Source organism: Blennius ocellaris (assembly GCF_963422515.1).
Source record: "Blennius ocellaris genome assembly, chromosome: 17".
NCBI lineage: Eukaryota > Metazoa > Chordata > Actinopteri > Blenniiformes > Blenniidae > Blennius > Blennius ocellaris.
Window position 1 is genome coordinate 172,340 of NC_137666.1, and position 18,873 is coordinate 191,212.

At 53.7% G+C, this 18,873-nt stretch overlaps 2 protein-coding genes across 2 annotated transcripts in view; one reads left to right on the forward strand and one right to left on the reverse strand.

The window, feature by feature from the left end:
- The window catches only part of sptbn5 (spectrin, beta, non-erythrocytic 5), a gene marked incomplete at both ends in the record, with an annotated part of 19,657 nt that extends 10,147 nt beyond the window's left edge, over positions 1 to 9,510 (reverse strand). The window contains 18 exons of the mRNA XM_080512554.1: positions 281 to 411; positions 590 to 764; positions 844 to 1,050; positions 1,154 to 1,357; positions 1,428 to 1,581; positions 2,163 to 2,251; positions 2,338 to 2,472; positions 2,551 to 2,689; positions 2,793 to 3,013; positions 3,118 to 3,251; positions 3,828 to 3,912; positions 3,992 to 4,099; positions 5,097 to 5,183; positions 6,743 to 6,971; positions 7,877 to 8,025; positions 8,139 to 8,255; positions 8,351 to 8,518; positions 9,397 to 9,510. Of these exons, the coding sequence (XP_080368680.1) occupies positions 281 to 411; positions 590 to 764; positions 844 to 1,050; positions 1,154 to 1,357; positions 1,428 to 1,581; positions 2,163 to 2,251; positions 2,338 to 2,472; positions 2,551 to 2,689; positions 2,793 to 3,013; positions 3,118 to 3,251; positions 3,828 to 3,912; positions 3,992 to 4,099; positions 5,097 to 5,183; positions 6,743 to 6,971; positions 7,877 to 8,025; positions 8,139 to 8,255; positions 8,351 to 8,518; positions 9,397 to 9,510 (2,646 nt within the window). The remainder of the gene's footprint in view (positions 1 to 280; positions 412 to 589; positions 765 to 843; positions 1,051 to 1,153; positions 1,358 to 1,427; positions 1,582 to 2,162; positions 2,252 to 2,337; positions 2,473 to 2,550; positions 2,690 to 2,792; positions 3,014 to 3,117; positions 3,252 to 3,827; positions 3,913 to 3,991; positions 4,100 to 5,096; positions 5,184 to 6,742; positions 6,972 to 7,876; positions 8,026 to 8,138; positions 8,256 to 8,350; positions 8,519 to 9,396) is intronic.
- Positions 9,511 to 11,745: 2,235 nt separating this feature from the next.
- dkc1 (dyskeratosis congenita 1, dyskerin) lies at positions 11,746 to 18,357 on the forward strand (the record flags this gene model as incomplete). The annotated part of the gene is given in 16 exon segments (XM_080512555.1): positions 11,746 to 11,761; positions 13,543 to 13,601; positions 13,772 to 13,817; positions 13,820 to 13,857; positions 14,206 to 14,297; positions 15,361 to 15,545; positions 15,688 to 15,752; positions 15,848 to 15,974; positions 16,057 to 16,187; positions 16,402 to 16,545; positions 16,635 to 16,755; positions 16,955 to 17,073; positions 17,154 to 17,257; positions 17,348 to 17,393; positions 17,476 to 17,643; positions 18,114 to 18,357. Coding segments are annotated over 16 exon segments (1,521 nt in total). The 3' UTR covers positions 18,174 to 18,357.
- Positions 18,358 to 18,873: the final 516 nt, after the last annotated feature.

Sequence of the window (18,873 nt, forward strand, 5' to 3'; positions counted from 1 at the left end):
CCATCAGGTCCAGGTTTCACACTGAGGGAGGCACTATTAAAAAAAGTCCTTGCTTTCTGGATTTACTGGATTCCTGTTGATAAAACTTTGATGACAAAGACTTTATATTGTTAATAGAGGCTACAGAGTTTAAATTCTAACATTTTCAGGTGGAGGTGTGACTCCAGATGTTTCCAAAGAAAAAAGTGTGTCTCGGCTCTAAAAGGTTGAAAAACACTGATCTACTGGTTTACATCTCCGGTAATCGGGAGCCGAACACGAGGCCCCGAGGGAATCGTACCGACAGCAGGGTCAGGTAGGTTTTGGGGATGAGCTGCTGGTTCCCCCGGGCGTCTCGGGCCGAAACCCGGTCGGAGTCGGACTCGCCGCCGACCACCGTCACCACTTCGCTGCGGTCCCACGGGAACGGACCTGGAACCCGGAGCAGAAACTTTTCAGAACCGACAGGCGAGAAACTTCCACCAGCAAAAGAGTCACTTTTTTGCAAATTTCAACCAAATAAATCAATAAAGTCAACAACTTTCCACAGAAGTAACTAGTAACTAATGGAGTACAAGCTTGGAGTGACGTTAGCATTAGCGCGGGTTACCTCGGCTGTATCTGAAGCGCACTTTAGCTCTGGTCTCCTCGCTGTGAGGGGCGGAGCTTGGCCTGCTCCTCCCCGGTGGCCCCGCCCCCTTCCCCTCCTGCTGTTCTTCCTCGTCATCGGAGGAGGAAGAGTCGGAGTCGCTGCGTCGGCCCACGCCGCCGCTCTGCGGCTCCGCCTGCAGGACGGATGGCGTCAGTCGGAACGGCGTCCCAGACGGCGCCAGCGGTCGGCGGGGGGGGGGGGGGGGGACTCACCGTCTGAGCCGTCAGCTGCGCCGCGCTCCTCGCCTGCTCACCCAGCCGCTTCAAGTCGGCGCCGTACGCCGCCATCTCCTTCTCCAGGCGCAGGTGGCGCTGCAGCAGCAGCGCCGTGCCGGACTCGTCCTTCCCGTGGTCGTCGGCGGTCAGCAGCGGCTTCCTGTCGTCCAGCCAGGAGCTCGCCTCGGCCGCGTCCGCAAAGTACTGGAGGGAGGAGGAGGAGCTTAACTCCCACCGGAGGAGGAGGACCGGCCAACCGCCCCTCCCCCCACCCGGGGTCGGTCTCCACGTCTTCCTCGCCTCTCACCTGCTTGATGGCGGCGGCGGCCTGCAGGCGGCGGCGGCGGGCGGCGGCCTCCTCGCCCAGGACGCCCCACTGCTTCTTCAGGCTCCGGAGCCACTTGAGGACGGCTCTCTGGGCGGCCTGGTCCTGCCGGGCCTGCAGGTCCTGGCCCCGGCTCAGGACGCCGCGGTACAGAGACTCCCGGGCCTGGAGCTCCGCCTCCAACGCCTGCCGGGACGCCGGTCACGTCAGGCGAGGTCGCTCAAGGTGAAACGCGACGGCGCGCTCCAAGACCCACCTTGTGCTTGTGCTGCGCCAGCTGGACGTGGTTCAGGTCCCGGCCCAGTCCGGCGGTCTGCAGCTTCAGCCGGCGCTCGTGGAGCCACGCCTCCAGATCCTCGCAGTCGTGGAAGAACTCAAAGAGGCGGAGCTGGGCCTCCAGCTGCTTCCTCCTGACGGAGCAGAGCAGAGCGGGTGAGGGGCGTCGCTCACAGACCGCCGTACCGCCATGTGAGCGTCGTCTACGTTGGGCAGAAGGTCGGGACCCGGTGGGTTGCCAGATATGGCAGGTCTCCCCCGATTGGCGAGATAAATTCTCCTACGAGTTTATTTTGTGTCCTTAAACATGCCGTTTGCCGGTTTGACAGGATTCCTACCACTGAAATGTGGTTTTTTTACACGGTTTGTGCTGAAAACACCGAAGCACCGAGTCATACCTGGCAACCCTGAGAACCCTCGGATGTGGCGCCACCTGGAGGCAGCAGCCAGGCCGCCGTACGGTAGCGTGACAATCCCACGGAGACCGTACGTTGTAAGGACGTACGACTCACTTACTACGTGTGCAACGCAACCGCTCGCGGCCAGGCGTGGCGCGCGGCCCGCGAACTTACACCTCGTACTGCCACCCCCGCTCTCGCCGGCCCCTCCCCCCCACGTCTTCAGAAAAAAACATGGCGGCCGTGGCGTCGCCAGGACAACGTACAGACTAAAAACACGTGGGGGGGGGGGGGTGGGGGTGTGAAGGAGGCAGGACCTGCTGCTGCTGAGCGACACCAGCGAGCGGTACTGAGCGTCCAGCGCTCGCACTCGGCTCTGGACCTGCTGGACGTCCCTGAACTTCCCCTGAGGACACAAACACAGGGATTCAGAGTCAGGGACCCCCCTCACCCCCCCCCTCCCTCCCTCCCCCACCGAGGATGGAGGCCCACCTTGAGCGCGGCGCTGCTGATGGAGCTGACGGTTTCCCCGTGGCCGGAGATCTGCGCCTCCAGCAGGTCTTGTTTCTGCAGCAGAGACTCCGCCTCCGCCAGCTGCCGCCCGACCTCGGAGGAGCCCGCCTGAGTCTGAGGACACACAAAGACTCAGCTCGTCCTCCTGGCGTCTCCGTCTCCGTCTCCGTCTCCGTCTCCGTCTCCACTCACCTGCAGCTCCTTCAGCTCCAGAGACACCAGCTCCACGTCTCGCAGGATGCCCAGGGTTTCCACCACGTTACCCAGCAGCCCCTGCTGCTCCTGCAGCTGCAGCAGGAGGTCCCGCCATCGCCCGCTGATGCTCTGCTCCCTGGGGGGGGGGGGGTGGGGGGGGTGGAGGGGGGGTCACATGGTGACGAGTTGTGAACACAAATCTAAAGAGAAGAGACGAAGGTCGCAGTGTCTCCCCTCACCGCCTGGCGACCTGGTCCTTGCTGTGGTAGCCCCCCCCCCGGATGGACTCCGCCATGTCCCTGAGGGCGGCGAAGCGCGGCCCCCGGGCCAGGGCGTCGGTGGACAGCGCCTCCAGCCGCCGCCCGGCCGCCTGCGCCTCCTCCAGCGTGGACAGGGCGCGGACGTCCTGCCTGCGGATGAGACGCAGGGTGTCCTCCAGGTAGCCCTCCCTCAGGGACGCCTGGGGGGGGGGGGGGGGGGGGGGGGGTGACAGAGGGGTAGGGAGGGGGTGAGTGGCAGGCGGGGGGTCCGGGACGGCCTGGAGACGCTCCGGCGAGTCCTTACCTTCCTGCTGAACTTCTGGGCCAGCTGCTCCAGGCTCTCCAGGCGCAGCAGCGCCCCCTGCAGGGCGCGCTCTCGCTCGTGCTCCGCCCTCTCCAGGAGAACCCAGCTCTTCTCCACGTCGCGCAGAGTTTTACCTGAACACGACAGGTACCTCACTTTATTTCATTAAAGTCGAGCCGCAGGAAGGCTTCAGCCAGGAAATGTCATTTCTTGTTCCAGGTTTTAAAAAGTGTGTTGCTCCAAGCGGCCAATCAGAAATCAAAACCCTATAAAGTGTCATCAGGGGTTCAGCCAATCACAATCAAGGGAGGCTCCTCCCCCTTTTTGACTCCTCCCACACCTTGTATTTCTATCTCAATACAAGGTTTCTGACCAACGGGACCAAGAGGAGGAAATGATGGAATTAATTTTAACGACACGTCTGCAGTTAGAATCAAACTAAAGATTATTTTAACTGATATTTTAAGACGGGAGCATCAAACACGTTTTAGTTCGGGTCCACATGTCGTCTAATTTCACCCTGGGGGGTCCCAGAGTTCCATACATTCAGAATTGTAGGGTTTTTTTCTTTGTCAGAAATGTTGATATTTTTTCACAAAAACCAAACGACGACCAGATAAAATGTCTACGATCTCAACATGAAGCCAATTTTAATCAAAGCTTCTGGTGTAAAATCCTCTACAATGGTTGTTCCGGTGTGGGGCCGTTACCCTCGGGGGGGTTGTACGCCCGCTGGTTGTTGGCCGCCAGCTGCGTCTTCAGGCTGAACAGGTGAGCTTCAATGGCGCCGCGCTCCTGGGGGGGTGAGACAGGCGTCAGGTGTCTGGGGGAGGGGGGGGAGGGGAGGGGAGGCGGGGGTAAGGGGGGGTCTGACCTGGTATTTGGGGGGTTTCTCCACCGTCCGGTACGTCTTGAAGTCCGTCACCAGCGTCTGCATCTCCCTCAGGGAGTTGGGGAACCTTCTGTTGTTCAGCTGCTCCACCTGAGGAACACCGTCACCGTCACACCACACCGTCACCGTCACCGTCACACCACGCCGTCACCATCACCGTCACCGTCACATCACACCACACCGTTACCGTCACAGTCACACCACGCCGTCACCATCACCGTCATCATCACACCACACCGTCACAGTCACACCACGCCGTCACCGTCACACCACACCGTCACCATCACCGTCACTGTCATCATCACACCACACCGTCACCGTCACAGTCACACCACACCGTCACCGTCACTGTCATCATCACACCGTCACCGTCACCGTCACCGTCACACCACGCCGTCACCGTCACCGTCACTGTCATCATCACACCACACCGTCACCGTCACAGTCACTGTCATCATCACACCACACCGTCACCGTCACAGTCACACCACACCGTCACCGTCACCGTCACACCACGCCGTCACACCACGATGTCACTGTCACACCACACTGTCACTGTCACTGTCACCGTCACTGTCACCGTCACCGTCACACCACGCCGTCACCGTCGTCGTCACACCACGACGTGACTGTCACACCACACTGTCACTGTCACCGTCACAGTCACACCACGCCGTCACCGTCCCCATCACACCACACCATCACCGTCACCGTCACGTCACACCACGCTGTCACACCACGACGTCACCGTCACACCACGACGTCACCTTCACTGTCACACCACGACGTCGCAGTTACCATTACACCACACCGTCACTGTCATCATCACACCATCACCATCACCGTCACACCATGCCGTCAGTACTAGCACTACTAGTAGTAGTAGTAGTAGTAGTAGCACTAGCAGTATTACTAGTACTAGTAGGCGATGAGGTATAAAATGCCTCTGTGACCTGGTCTTCAGGGATTAAGACACATAATTACTGCAGTTCCAACATAAAGTCCATGTTAATTAAACTTCCTGGTGCAGAACTACAGTGAAACGTGTAAAAAGACGTGTAAAGTGTATAAATGTTTGACGTGTGACCTTGGAGGCGATCCAGACCAGCAGGTTGGTCACCAGACCTTCGTACTGCAGCTTCATGGCGGCGAGCTGCATCAGCAGACCGACGATCTGAGGAGGAGACAGGAAGTGCTTCAGTCAGAGGCGGCGTCCCTCAGGGAACCCTTTAGTCACGTGGCTGTTGACTGAGCGGCTCTGCAGGAAACAACAACAACAACAACAACAACAAAACAAGACTCCAGAAGTTTTTCCTGACATTCATACTGAAGTTAATTAAGTTTCCGTTAAGAAACGATAAACAACGTCTGTATTCTGGACTTTAAACTAAATTCTTCATTTCACCCTTTAAAATCTATTTTCTTTTTATAAATTAGCATTTTTTTTTCATATTATTTAATTTATAAATAGCCAAACTAATCATAATTAAAATCCAACATTTAGATGCAGGTTTTGTCTGAATATTAGTAAACATAGACGATAATTCAATGAGTGATTTCCATCATAGAACTTTGACAATATTTCTACTTTAGACTTTAAAAAACAAATAAAAATCGCTCTGTATTTTCCCGTTGATCAAGTTTAGGTTCAGGTGATTTTCTCCTCTGTTCTCTTCCTTTGCAACCAAAATAAAAGCGTCGCTGTAAAGAGAAAACACGTTTATGATCCAAAGTCGACGGTTTCGGCGTCTGACGCCGGAGAAACGAGTGAATAAAACGACAGGATGAATTATTTTTTTATTTTTTTTTTTAAAGAGTTTTTAATTCTGCTTCAATGGAAGGAGACGAACCTGGTGGAGGCGGCGGCCGGACGAACGCCGCCGGCGCTGCGTCTGCAGCCACACAACACTGAGACGGCCTCCGACACACACACACACACACACACACACACACACACACACACACACACACACACACACACACACACACACACACACACACACACACACACACACACACACACACACACACACACACACACACACACACACACACACACCCTCCTGAACCTCACAGCAGGGGGCCTTCAGGATGAAACACACCGACAGGCAAACCGCAAATCTCACAGACGACGATGACGTCAACAACAACAACAACAACAACAACAACAGTCTACAACTGACCGACTGGACGAGAGACGTCACCCAATGACAACAACAACAACAACAACAACAACAACCAGCAGCTTCCTAGTAAAACTTAAAATTTCATCAAATTAAACTAGGAGATACACGTGTGTGTGTGTGTGTGTGTGTGTGTGTGTGTGTGTGTGTGTGTGTGTGTGTGTGTGTGTGTGTGTGTGTGTGCGAGATAATTTTAGCGCCCCGCCCACAGGATTTTAAGGGTCAGTCAAGTCGAGAATCAGCGGCTCATCGTCTCACACACACACACACACACACACACACACACACACACACACACACACACACACACACACACACACACACACACAGTGTCATTCAGTAATCCAACAGTAATCCCCCACCTGAACTCTGCTGCTGGTAATCAGACTGCTGCAGTACACAGAGTGGCCAGCAGGGGGCCAGAATATCAGTAATTCCCAGGAGCCTGTGCTGGTGGTGTGTGTGTGTGTGTGTGTGTGTGTGTGTGTGTGTGTGTGTGTGTGTGTGTGTGTGTGTGTGTGTGTGTGTGTGTGTGTGTGTGTGTGTGCACCTTGGCCAGCCTCTTCTTGGTGGTCTGGCCTTGCTTCATCCTGGAGAAGTAGTGGTAGTACAGGGACACGTAGGTCATGATGGACTTCTCGTCGGGATGGGGAACCAGCACGTCGTCCACCTCCAGCAGCTGCATGATGCCGAACTCGCGCTCCGCCGTGGCGAAGGCGTGCTCCAGGCTGCGCCTCGGCTCGTCGCCACGGAGACGCCAGTAATCAAACAGGTCGGGGCTGGGAGGCGGGGAACAGGTGAGCCAGGTGAGCGTCGAAGGAACTTTCTTCAAGTACCAGGAACCCGAAGTTCTCTCCATCTCAGGAACTTTCCTCGGGTACCGGGAACCGTGGTAGGACCTGGTTCCAGGTATCGTGGTAGGACCTGGTTCCAGGTACCGAGAACCGCAGTCGGACCTGGTTCCAGGTACCAAAAACCGTGGTAGGACCTGGCTCCAGGTACCATGAACCGCAGTAGGACCTGGTTGCAGGCACCGAGAACCACGGTAGGACCTGGTTCCAGGTATCATGGTAGGACCTGGTTCCAGGTACCGTGGTAGGACCTGGTTCCAGGTATCATGGTAGGACCTGGTTCCAGGTACCGAGAACCGAGGTAGGACCTGGTTCCAGGTACCGTGGTAGGACCTGGTTCCAGGTATCATGGTAGGACCTGGTTCCAGGTACCGAGAACCGAGGTAGGACTTGGTTCCAGGTATCGTGGTAGGACCTGGTTACAGGTACCGAGAACAGAGGTAGGACCTGGTTCCAGGTATCGTGGTAGGACCTGGTTCCAGGTACCGAGAACAGAGGGAGGACCTGGTTCCAGGTATCGTGGTAGGACCTGGTTCCAGGTACCGAGAACCGAGGTAGGACCTGGTTCCAGGTACCGAGAACCACGCTGGAAGGAAGTATGGTAGGAACATTCCACATCTACCAGGAACCGTCAGGAACATGAGGAACCTTCCGGATGTTCACACTCAAACCAGGAAGTCGACCTTCCGTCACCATGATGAAGTCAGTGTTGTTTGGTGGGTTTTATCGCCCCCTGCTGGACTGGAGCCATTCCAACTGTGTGTGTGTGTGTGTGTGTGTGTGTGTGTGTGTGTGTGTGTGTGTGTGTGTGTGTGTGTGTGTGTGTGTGTCACCGGTGAGCGTGGATGAGGGCGTTGAAGGCGAGTCCGTCCCTCCAGCTGGACGAGAAGTCCTGAACGTTGACGCCGTCGTAGCCCGACGTCTTCATCTGACACCAGATCAGCAGCGCCTCCTTCGCCGAGCGGCGAGCCACACTGGCCCCGCCCCCGGCCTGGGGAGGAGGAGGAGGAGGAGGAGGAGGAGGAGGAGGAGGTGGCGTTTGGTCTCCAGAGCGAGCAGGTGAGCGCGTGGCGAGGGTGCGCTTGTTTTCCCTACCTCCTCCAGGCTGATGGGTCCGATCTGGAACCGGAGGATGATGATCCACAGCAGACCCAAGATGAGCGTCCGGTCGCCGTCCACCACGTTCTCTGGACCAATCAGATCCACCCGGATCTGACGGCGAGGACGGCAGCAGGACGGTGAGCCGAACAGACACCCCTCTCACCCCCCCCCCCGGACCCCCCCACCCCACCTTTTCCAGGACTGACCTTGGTCTTCAGGAAGTTGATGGCGATGCTGTTGTTCTCCAGGAAGTGGACACGGAGGCGGCCGCGGCTGGGCGGAGTCAGCGTCACCTTGGCGATGAGCTCCAGCAGGCGGATCAGAGCCACGCCGGTCTTCAGCTCCGTGTAGACGTCCTTCAGCTCCACGGCCTCCTGCAGGGGGCGCTCTGACTCATTAGACCTGGATCAGACTCTTCCTGGAGTCCAGGTTCCAACAGCAGATTCTTTCTCTTGTTTCATCAACTAAACTCGCAATCTAGGTTTTTCTCTGGTCGTACAGTGACCTCTAGTGGACATAAACCAAAGCCGGCGGCCATCTTGGATTTCTGCCTTGAAGGGGCACCAGGAGCGTGTTGCTCATGAACGAATCGAGTTTTACAACCGACTCTTCAAACTGAACCATCAGGAGACAGACTTCTTTCTTTCTTTCCTTCCTTCCATCCTTCTTTCTTTCTTTCTTTCTTTCCTTCCTTCCATCCTTCTTTCTCTCTTTCTTTCTTTCCTTCCATTCTTCTTTCCATCCTTCTTTCTTTCTTTCTGTCTTTTTTCTTTCTGTCTTTCCTTCCATCCTTCTTTCTTTCTTTCTTTCCTTCCATCCTTCTTTCCTCCTTTCTGTCTTTCTTTCTTTCCATCCATCCTTCTTTCTTTCTTTCCTTCTTTCTTTCTTTCCGTCCATCCTTCCTTTCTTTCCTTCTTTCCTCCTTTCTTTCTTTCTGTCCATCCTTCTTTCCTTCTTTCTTTCTTTCCTCCTTTCTTTCTTTCCTTCTTTCTTTCTTTCTGACCATCACTGAAGTGAAACTTTTCAAAAACTTTCCATGGGAATGCTTTCGTGGAAATGGACATAATCCCAGACCTGATCCCAGACCCAGTCCTAGACCCAGTCCCAGACCTGATCCCAGACCCGGTCCCAGACCCAGTCCCAGACCCGACCCCAGACCCGGTCCCAGACCCGGTCCCAGACCCGACCCCAGACCCAGTCCCAGACCCGGTCCCAGACCCGACCCCAGACCCGGTCCCAGGAGGACACGCACCCCGTTCTTGGTGAAGACGCTGTTCATCCACTTGGTGAAGGTTTTCTTCTGGACCGTCATCCGCTGCTCCTGCAGCTCCCGGACTCGCCCCGCCCCGTCCTCCTCAGCCTCCATCCTGATTGGCTGAACACGCCGGCGCCTCATTGGTTAACGAGCATCAACCACAAAACGTCAAGACCAAACATCCAAACACACTTTTCCTGGTGCTTTTGACTCTTTCTGCTTGTTTTGTGTTTTGTTTTCTATCTTTTTGTGGTTGTTTTGTATCTCGAGCTTTTATCGTCCTTTAGTGATCGTTTAGTTTCTCTTTGTGCTTGTTTTGTGCCTCTGGAGTTTTTTGGGGTTTTTTTTGTAGTTAAGTATTTGTTTTGTCTCTTTTTTCACTGATTTTGTTGTTTTTCTTTTGTTGATCTGTCGTTTCTCGTCTCCTGCAGATCGTCAGCTGATGTCAGGTTGAGCTTCGCTGAATCAGCGATTACAGAGCAACTCCTTTTATGACACACACACACACACACACACGCGCGCGCCAATAAAAATTCCTCTGCAGCTCCAGGACCTTCATCAGTTCCATATATTGGTTGAAAGGCGGAGAAACTCCCCTGAGCAGAGTTTTCTAGAGTCTGAACGACTGTCCAGGAAGGATTCTACTTTATAGATCTTATCAACTTAATTACTGACTTTTGACCTCGACACTTTTTTTTTTATTTCAGCATTATGCACCTTCTTCTCTCCGTCGCCTCGTCTTTTCTAAAACCTGCTGCTCTCAGGTCACATACATGCAGATGTGTGTGTTTTATTTAAACAGTTTTCAGTTTAAATAAAAGAAACCGGGAAAGTGAGTCAACGTGTGTTTGACTGATTATTGATCAGTTGTTTATCTTTTCCCGCCTCGTGACAAACGAGCATTTGAGGGATGAGCAGCGGAGAAATGACATTTTCTTCTTCTGTTGTTGTTTGTCGGATTGAATGATGTTCAAGTAATAACGTCTGGCAACCTGCCAAGAGGAGCTTAACTTTCACTTCCTGTTGACGTTTTGACAGAAGATCCTTTTGCTATTCTCATTAATATTAAACGATCGTCGATTCTTATCGACGCGTCCCTCAGAAGATCTTTCAGAAAAGCCTTCGTCTCGTCTTCTACAAACTTTTCCTCCACGATCTGAAGGTCTGAGTCTGAACTCGTCGCTTAAAACTCGTCGTTTTAGGAACTTAAAAGCTCCTGATTGGACGTCCAGACGAGTCGGCAGCTGATCCTAATAAATATGGAACCACTGAGGAGGCAAATGATCATCAGGTCTTTCAATTATATAATTTATAATTTCTAACAAACACACAATCAACCAAACTGATTATTTTACAGAAAAAAAGTCTCTTTTTAAGAACTTTGGTTTGATTTAGGAAGTTTAAAAAGAATCGTACGGCACAACGGGACTCGACAGTGAAGGTTTCTGCCCAAACTTTAAAATATAAATTAAAAAACTTATAAGAGTGTGTGAATAATTTTAAGCTGAAGTCTGTCTGAGGAAACTGAACAACAACCTGCAGGAGATGAATGAAAGAGAATGAGGAAACGTCTGCTTACCTTAAAGTGTGTGTGTGTGTTGGTCTCCTCAAAGTGTGTGTGGGTGTGTGTGTGTGTGTGTGTGTTGGTCTCCTCAAAGTGTGTGTGTGTGTGTGTGTGTGCTTGTCTCCTCAAAGTGTGTGTGTTCGTCTCCTCAGTCAGGAAACAGTGAAGAGGTGAAAATCTGATGCTGCTGTCTGCACTCGCAGTGTGTGTGTGTGTGTGTGTGTGTGTGTGTGTGTGTGTGTGTGTGTGTGTGTGTGTGTGTGTGTGTGTGTGTGACCTTTGAAGCCATTGGATTTACAGCATGAACGAGTCGCACTTGACAGCAGGTGAAGCCTTCAGAGGTCAAAATTCACGCCGACTGCAACACTCACACACACACACACACACACACACACACACACACACACACACACACACACACACACACACACACACACACAACTTTGTCCAAACACATTTTAAGCTTAATTTGCATCTCGCAGTTTATTAGTCTTGAACCGTCAAAACTACAGAAAACCGGTCGGAAAGAAAATAAACTCCGTCTATCAGGAAGTAATTTATAAAACCAAACTCGGAAATGGGAACTTTTTATTCCCGTTTCTATTAAAGTTAATACAAAGAAAACTGCTGACAAACGTCGCTGTGTGTTTGGAGGCGCTGGAGAAGAAAACGAAGAAGAAGTAGAAGAAGAAGAAGAAGAAGCAGTAAAAAAAACGTAGAAGAAGAAGTCGGAACCGGAAGAGGCGGGCCGTCGCGCGCTGCGCTCAGTCTCTCGGGTGAAGATGGCGGAGGCAGACGGTGAGTTCTCATCTGCGCGGTTTTCCTTCAACTCCGACTCGGAACGCGAAGCCGCAGAAAAACCGACGCGGTCCGCAGACTTTGCGAGCCGCGCGCGGCCCTCGAACGCGCGGATTCGGAGCCGCGCACGCGCGCCGCCGCTGTCGCCGTGCGCGCGTTTCCCGGCCTGCGCGTCACGCTGCACGCTCGCAGCCACGTGTGAAGTTGGAAGCGCGTGGAGTTTTCACGCGGGTCGATCGGGGAACCACGAGGTTTTCTAAACTCGCAACGGGTGATAATTTGCTGGGACCCGCTGCGGGACGCGTCACGCGCGTGGCTTCGTTTTTTTTTTTTAATGACGCGTTAGCGGGAGTGTTGCTAACGGGACGTGCTAACCACCGCGTGCTGCGCGTCGCTCCACGTGGGCCGACAGCGGGACGTTAAAGCCTCATTATCGCTCCTGTTAAACTCAATAAGTGGTGTTTAAAGGACTGGATTTATTCTTCACGACGTTCTTGATCATCCGACCCATGCACTTTAATGTGGATCTTTATTTTGTTCAGGTTATTTTGCGTTAAAGTTTCACATTTAATTCAGAATAAATCAGTTTAAGTTGCATACGTGTAGATTATAAAACGTGCAAATTGAATTGCAGGTGTTCTGGGATTGAGAACTGTAAACTTTTGCTCCCACAGATTTGCCCCCCCCCCCCCCCCCCCCCCCCCCCGGGGGGCAAAAGGAGCAACACGTGCTCCCCACTAAATGCCCCCGACTTGCAATGAGTTTTTACATTTACTTTCTATTTAAGTTTTCAAAATAGTTGCAGGTCTCAAGTTGTTCCTCATTTTTTTAGATTGATTGGGTTTAATTTTTAAAGGCAATTATTTTCTACATGACGTCATTAAACGTAACGATAAGTTCGTGGTTGCCTCCTGCGTTCCCTCGTGGCTGATTCTTTAGTTTTCAGTCTCTGATCACTGTCGTGTAAACTAAAACCTAAACCAGTGTTTTTCAACCTTTTTGAGCAAAGACACAGTTTTTCCTTTGGAAAAATCTTGAGTCACACCTCCACCTGGAAATGTGAAACTCTGTAGCCTCTATTAACAATATAAAGTCTTTCTCATCAAAGACATGAAAGTCATTGTCATCAAAGACATTAAAGCAATTCTCATCACAGTTTTATCAACAGGAATCCAGTAAATCCAGAAAGCAAGGACTTTTTTTAATAGTGACTCCCTCAGTGTGAAACCTGGACCTGATGGATGAAGAGCTGAGATCCTGGTTTTCAAAAACTTCTCCATCACTGTCACTGACACAGTACTTTGATACAAGATGGTAGCAGGAGGTGGAGATGAACCACACTGACGTCTGTCACTTTACATTTCACCGGCAAAGTTCCTGTGCTGCCCTCTAGTGGTGAAGAGTATTTATACAGGATTACTCTGCAACACACTGTCGCTGTGAGAGCAAAGGTTTTATTTTAAGAAAAAAAATGTGAAATGTGATAATTTCCCCCGGAACACCTGACGAGATCTCACGGAAACACCAGAGGGTGAAAAACACTGTTGTAAATGATTGCGGTGTCGTTCACCTTCCGTCCACTAGGCGGCGCCACGCAGAAGCACATCACTGCGGGGATTCACTCACCTGTTGATAGTTGATTCAGATTAAACGTGACCCGGTGTTGCTGCAAACTCTTAAATACAATTTGGCTGCTGAGCCACAATCGGGGCAGAAGAGCTCCTCCTGCTGGTCAGAACGGGGGTTGCTGGTGTGAAACCTTGTTTCTTTGTCTCTTCCAGTATCGTCGTCGGCAAAGAAGAAAAAGAAGTCGAAGAAAATCAGTGACGATGAAGTCGGGGTGAGACTAAAATCTAATGTTTGTTAAAATAATTGTGACTGGGGGTTAAATTCCAATTCCAGCGTCGTAGCGGTTTGTTGGCCCCCCCGGTGGACGGAACGTGTAACGACTGCTAGGTGGTCCTGGTCCAGACCTGGAGGGGGTCTTGATGTTCTGCCGTCTTCCCCCAGGAAATCCAGGAGAGCGGGAACTTCTTCATCCAGCCGGAGTCTAAAGTGCGTCTCTGGACACGTCGCAGTGGCCCCTCCTCCTGAAGGTGAGGCCCGCCGCCGCCATCTTTGATTGTTTGTTTGTTGACGCGCCTCTGCGGGGTCACATGACGTGATGATTTCAGTTTATCCATTCTCTGAGTGCCGCCGCCTCGTCGCAGCTCCCATCCCGCCCCCCCGTTCTGGGTGGGCGGGGCCTGTCCGCGGCGCCCCCCCGCTGGCGTTCGTTCCCGGCGTTCTGCCGGGGCGGCCCTCGGCGCCGCGGGGAGAAACGAGTCGGCGGGCGGCCGCCAGGACGAGTTACTGACCTGATCCACGACCCTGTAGGGGGCGTAGGGACCGGCGGGCGTTTCCCCCGGCAACGATAACCGAGCGTTTCCTTTCATCTCCCTCAGAACTTCGACAAGCTAAACGTCCGCACCGCGCACTACACGCCGCTGGCTAATGGTAGCAACCCGCTGAAGAGGAACATCCAGGAATATGTCAGGTAGGACCTCGCCTAGGCTAACCTAGCGCCCCTAGCTGACGTAGCTAGGCTAACCTAGTGCCCCTGGCTGACGCAGCTAGGCTAACCTGGCTGACGCAGCTAGGCTAACCTGGCTGACGCAGCTAGGCTAACCTGGCTGACGCAGCTAGGCTAACTGGCTGACGCAGCTAGGCTAACCTGGCTGACGCAGCTAGGCTAACCTGGCTGACGTAGCTAGGCTAACCTGGCTGACGTAGCTAGGCTAACCAAGTGCCCCTAGCTGACGTAGCTAGGCTAACTTGGCTGACGTAGCTAGGCTAACTTGGCTGACGTAGCTAGGCTAACTTGGCTGACGTAGCTAGGCTAACTTGGCTGACGTAGCTAGGCTAACTTGGCTGACGTAGCTAGGCTAACTTGGCTGACGTAGCTAGGCTAACCAAGCGCCCCTAGCTGACGTAGCTAGGCTAACCAAGCGCCCCTAGCTGACGTAGCTAGGCTAACCAAGCGCCCCCAGCTGACGTAGCTAGGCTAACCTAGCGCCCCCAGCTGACGTAGCTAGGCTAACCTAGCGCCCCCAGCTGACGTAGCTAGGCTAACCTAGCGCCCCCAGCTGACGTAGCTAGGCTAACCAAGCGCCCCCAGCTGACGTAGCTAGGCTAACCTAGCGCCCCCGGCTGACGTAGCTAGGCTAACCTAGCGCCCCCGGCTGACGTAGCTAGGCTAACCTAGCGCCCCCGGCTGACGTAGCTAGGCTAACCTAGCGCCCCCGGCTGACGTAGCTAGGCTAACCAAGCGCCCCTGGCTGACGTAGCTAGGCTAACCAAGCGCCCCTGGCTGACGTAGCTAGGCTAACCAAGCGCCCCTGGCTGACGTAGCTAGGCTAACCTAGCGCCCCTGGCTGACGTAGCTAGGCTAACCTAGCGCCCCTGGCTGACGTAGCTAGGCTAACCAAGCGCCCCTAGCTGACCTAGCTAGGCTAACCAAGCGCCCCTAGCTGACCTAGCTAGGCTAACCAAGCGCCCCTAGCTGACCTAGCTAGGCTAACCTAGCTGAACTGTGTCGTCCTCTCCCGCCCCCGCCTTAGGACCGGCTTCATCAACCTGGACAAGCCGGCGAACCCGTCGTCCCACGAGGTGGTGGCGTGGATCCGCCGCATCCTGCGGGTGGACAAGACGGGCCACAGCGGGACCCTCGACCCCAAAGTCACCGGCTGCCTGATCGTGTGCGTGGACCGCGCCACGCGGCTCGTCAAGTCCCAGCAGAGCGCCGGTTTGTTGGTTTGGCTATATTTTATTTTGCTGCGTCGTCTGGCGCGGCGGCGTTGTCTCCGCCCGCCCGGCCGGCTAGCTAGCAGGCGCCACCCGACAGTGAAACCCAGCGGCCCCCTCACTACTCTCTGTGTGTGTTGCAGGTAAAGAGTATGTGGGAATTGTACGGCTGCACAATGCTATAGAGAGCGAGCACACCCTGGCCCGGGTAAGTGTGGGCGGGGTCGGCGACCTCCCTACCCCCCCCCCCCCCCCCCCCTTCCTCCTCGTGCTGTGCTCTGATTGGCCGCTTTGTGTCCGCAGGCCCTGGAGACGCTGACCGGCGCCCTGTTCCAGCGGCCGCCGCTCATCGCCGCCGTCAAGCGGCAGCTGAGGGTCCGGACGATCTACGAGAGCAAGCTGATCGAGTACGACCCCGAGAGGAGGCTAGGTGAGGAAAGGGGGCGGAGCCCGGCGACGATGACGTCAGCGATGATGTCACCGCCGCCGGCTCACCCGCCGTGGCGTTGCAGGGATCTTCTGGGTGAGCTGTGAGGCGGGGACCTACATCCGGACGCTGTGCGTCCACATGGGGCTGCTGCTGGGCGTCGGCGGCCAGATGCAGGAGCTGCGGCGGGTCCGGTCGGGCGTCCTGGGAGAAAAGGTCAGAGGTCGAAGGTCGCGCGGCTCCAGAGTGTTGAGTGCCAGGCCTGCTGCGCCGTGCGGCTCTGCTAATTGATCTCTGGGACAGGAAGTGGCGGCGGCGGTACGAGCGCGTGGCTGACGTGTGATCAGACCGCGGAGCCTCGCCGCTGCCGACATCATCGTCGTCGTCGCTACCGCCGCCGCCGCTAACGTCTCCGCCTCGGCCGTTTCAGGACAACCTGGTGACGATGCACGACGTGCTGGACGCCCAGTGGCAGTTCGACCACAACAAAGACGAGACGTACCTGCGGCGCGTCATCCTGCCGCTGGAGAAGCTGCTGGTGTCGCACCGCCGCCTGGTGATGAAGGACAGCGCGGTGAGTCCCCCCCCCCCCCCCCCCCCCCGGTGGTTGGACGCCGTCCCGCCGAGCAGCTAGCTTGAACGCCGCGCGTCTTCGTCCCGCAGGTGAACGCCATCTGCTACGGCGCCAAGATCATGCTGCCGGGCGTGCTCCGCTACGAGGACGGCATCGAGATGAACCAGGACATCGTCGTCATAACGACCAAAGGCGAGGCCATCTGCACAGGTGAGCGGGGCGGGGGAGGGGAGGGGGCGGGGCCTGGAGCCACATGATGACAGGAGTTAGCGTCAGCAGCTTTCGGGCCGTGGTGACTCGCTATCTATCACCCTTGTCTGATGGCTCCGGTCCCGTTCCCACGGCGACGGCGTCCGGCGCCTCCCGATTGGCCGATTTAACCGACGCGTGACCTCTTGACCCCCTGCAGCCGTGGCCCTGATGACCACCGCCGTCATCTCCACCTGCGACCACGGCGTGGTGGCCAAGATCAAGCGGGTGATCATGGAGAGGGACACGTATCCCCGGAAGTGGGGGCTGGGCCCCAAGGTGAGGCGGCGCGCGACAGGAAGCGACGCGTCACGACGTCACTTCCTGTTTTCTTTGCTGACGTGACGTTGGGTTCTCAGGCGACGCAGAAGAAGAAGATGATCCAGAAGGGGCTCCTGGACAAACACGGCAAGCCCAACGGCAGCACGCCGGCCAACTGGAGCGAGGAGTACGTGGACTACAGGTGCGTTGGCGAGGAGACGGCGAGCTGTGACATCATCGATCTCTTCGATTAGTGTTTTAAAATGACTTTTTTCTCCGTTCTCTTTGGCAGCGCCGCGGCGGTGAAGGACGAGGCGGCGGCTGAAGCACCGGCAAAGGTGAGACTCTGACCAGGTGTGTGTGTGTGATGTGACGCACACACACACACACCTGTGACTGACGGTGACCTTTGACCTGCAGAGGAAGCGGGCGGACAGCGACGGAGACGCGGAGGCGGCGCCGGCAGAGGAGGTGAAGAAGAAGAAAAAGAAGAAAGAGAAGAGGATAAAGGTGGAGGAGGAAGCGGCGGAGGGGGCAAACGACACGGGGGCGGAGCCAGACGACACGGGGGCGGAGCCTGCAGCAGAGGTGGGGTTTCTGATGTCACGCGGTCGTCGTCACGGCAACTTGTAGATCTGGAGTAAAGCAGCGTAGGCAACCTTCATGAGCCGCGAACGGTTTTGATTTTTAATTTTTCTACTGGAGAAACTTTTTTAAATATAATTTTAATATAATTAAGCCTTTTTGGGTTTTGTTTTTTTTTATTTGAGGCTATACTTTAGTCTTTTCGTCTATTTTAAATGTTTAATTTTTTTTTGTGACTTGAAAATTAAGCGTTTAAAAAAGCTGTTTTTTCCATTTTTTGGCCCATTTTCGGGTGTTTTAGATTTTTAATTTTGGTTTTAGCTTTATTAAAAAAAAGAAATAAACTAATTGCTGTATTTGTCAGTTCAGCTGCTCTTTGCTCAGCTATTTTTAGCCGTACTGGAATTCTTGTATATAAAAAAATAGTAGAGATGTTTATTTCATGTTGGTCTAAAGAGAGTTTGTGTCTGCAGGGTGGAGAAAGTGCCAAGAAGAAGAAAAAGAAGAAGAAAGTAAAAGAGGAGTCGGACTGACATGCGACCCTGGACTCCGCCCACTTCTCACCTGTGTGAATGATGCATTCTGGGACTGAAATCATGAACTGGCTCAGCGGATGGAATGTTCTTTTTTTATATATAGCTTGTTTTTGTTTATTTTTTTGTAAATATTTTACCGGGGAAAACCGTTTTTATTTCAAAATAAAATCTTTTTTCTGTATTTTCCGGTAGATTTTTTTTTTTTCTTTTTTCCTCACCTGGTGGCATTTTTGAAACGATCTTATGCACAAATGGGGATAAATTGTGCATAAAAAGATGAATTAAAACACTGATTTCTTTTATTTTTCAACGCGTCTGAACGACCCCGGAGATCAGTGGTGTTTTTCGCAGCGGATTAGCATTAGCATCGGAGCTACACGAAGATTATAACTGCATTTTGTTAGGATATTTTTTGGGTTAAGCTTAGTTTTGGGGGGGAAATGCGGTTTAATTAGATTTATGCAACTTGATTGGTTCTGTCGCAATGTAATGCTTAGATAGGTGCTCGGGTCGCCCTCTGGTGGCCACACTGGGGAACTGCAATTAATTTCATAAACTCCAGATTTGCTTATCTGGCTTGCTCCACACTGTCACGCAGTCGTTATGGCAACCTGTAAATCTGGAGTAAAGCAGCGTCTGCAACCTTCATGAGCCTCAAACTGTTTCGATTTTTCTACTGGAGAAACTTTTTTAAAAT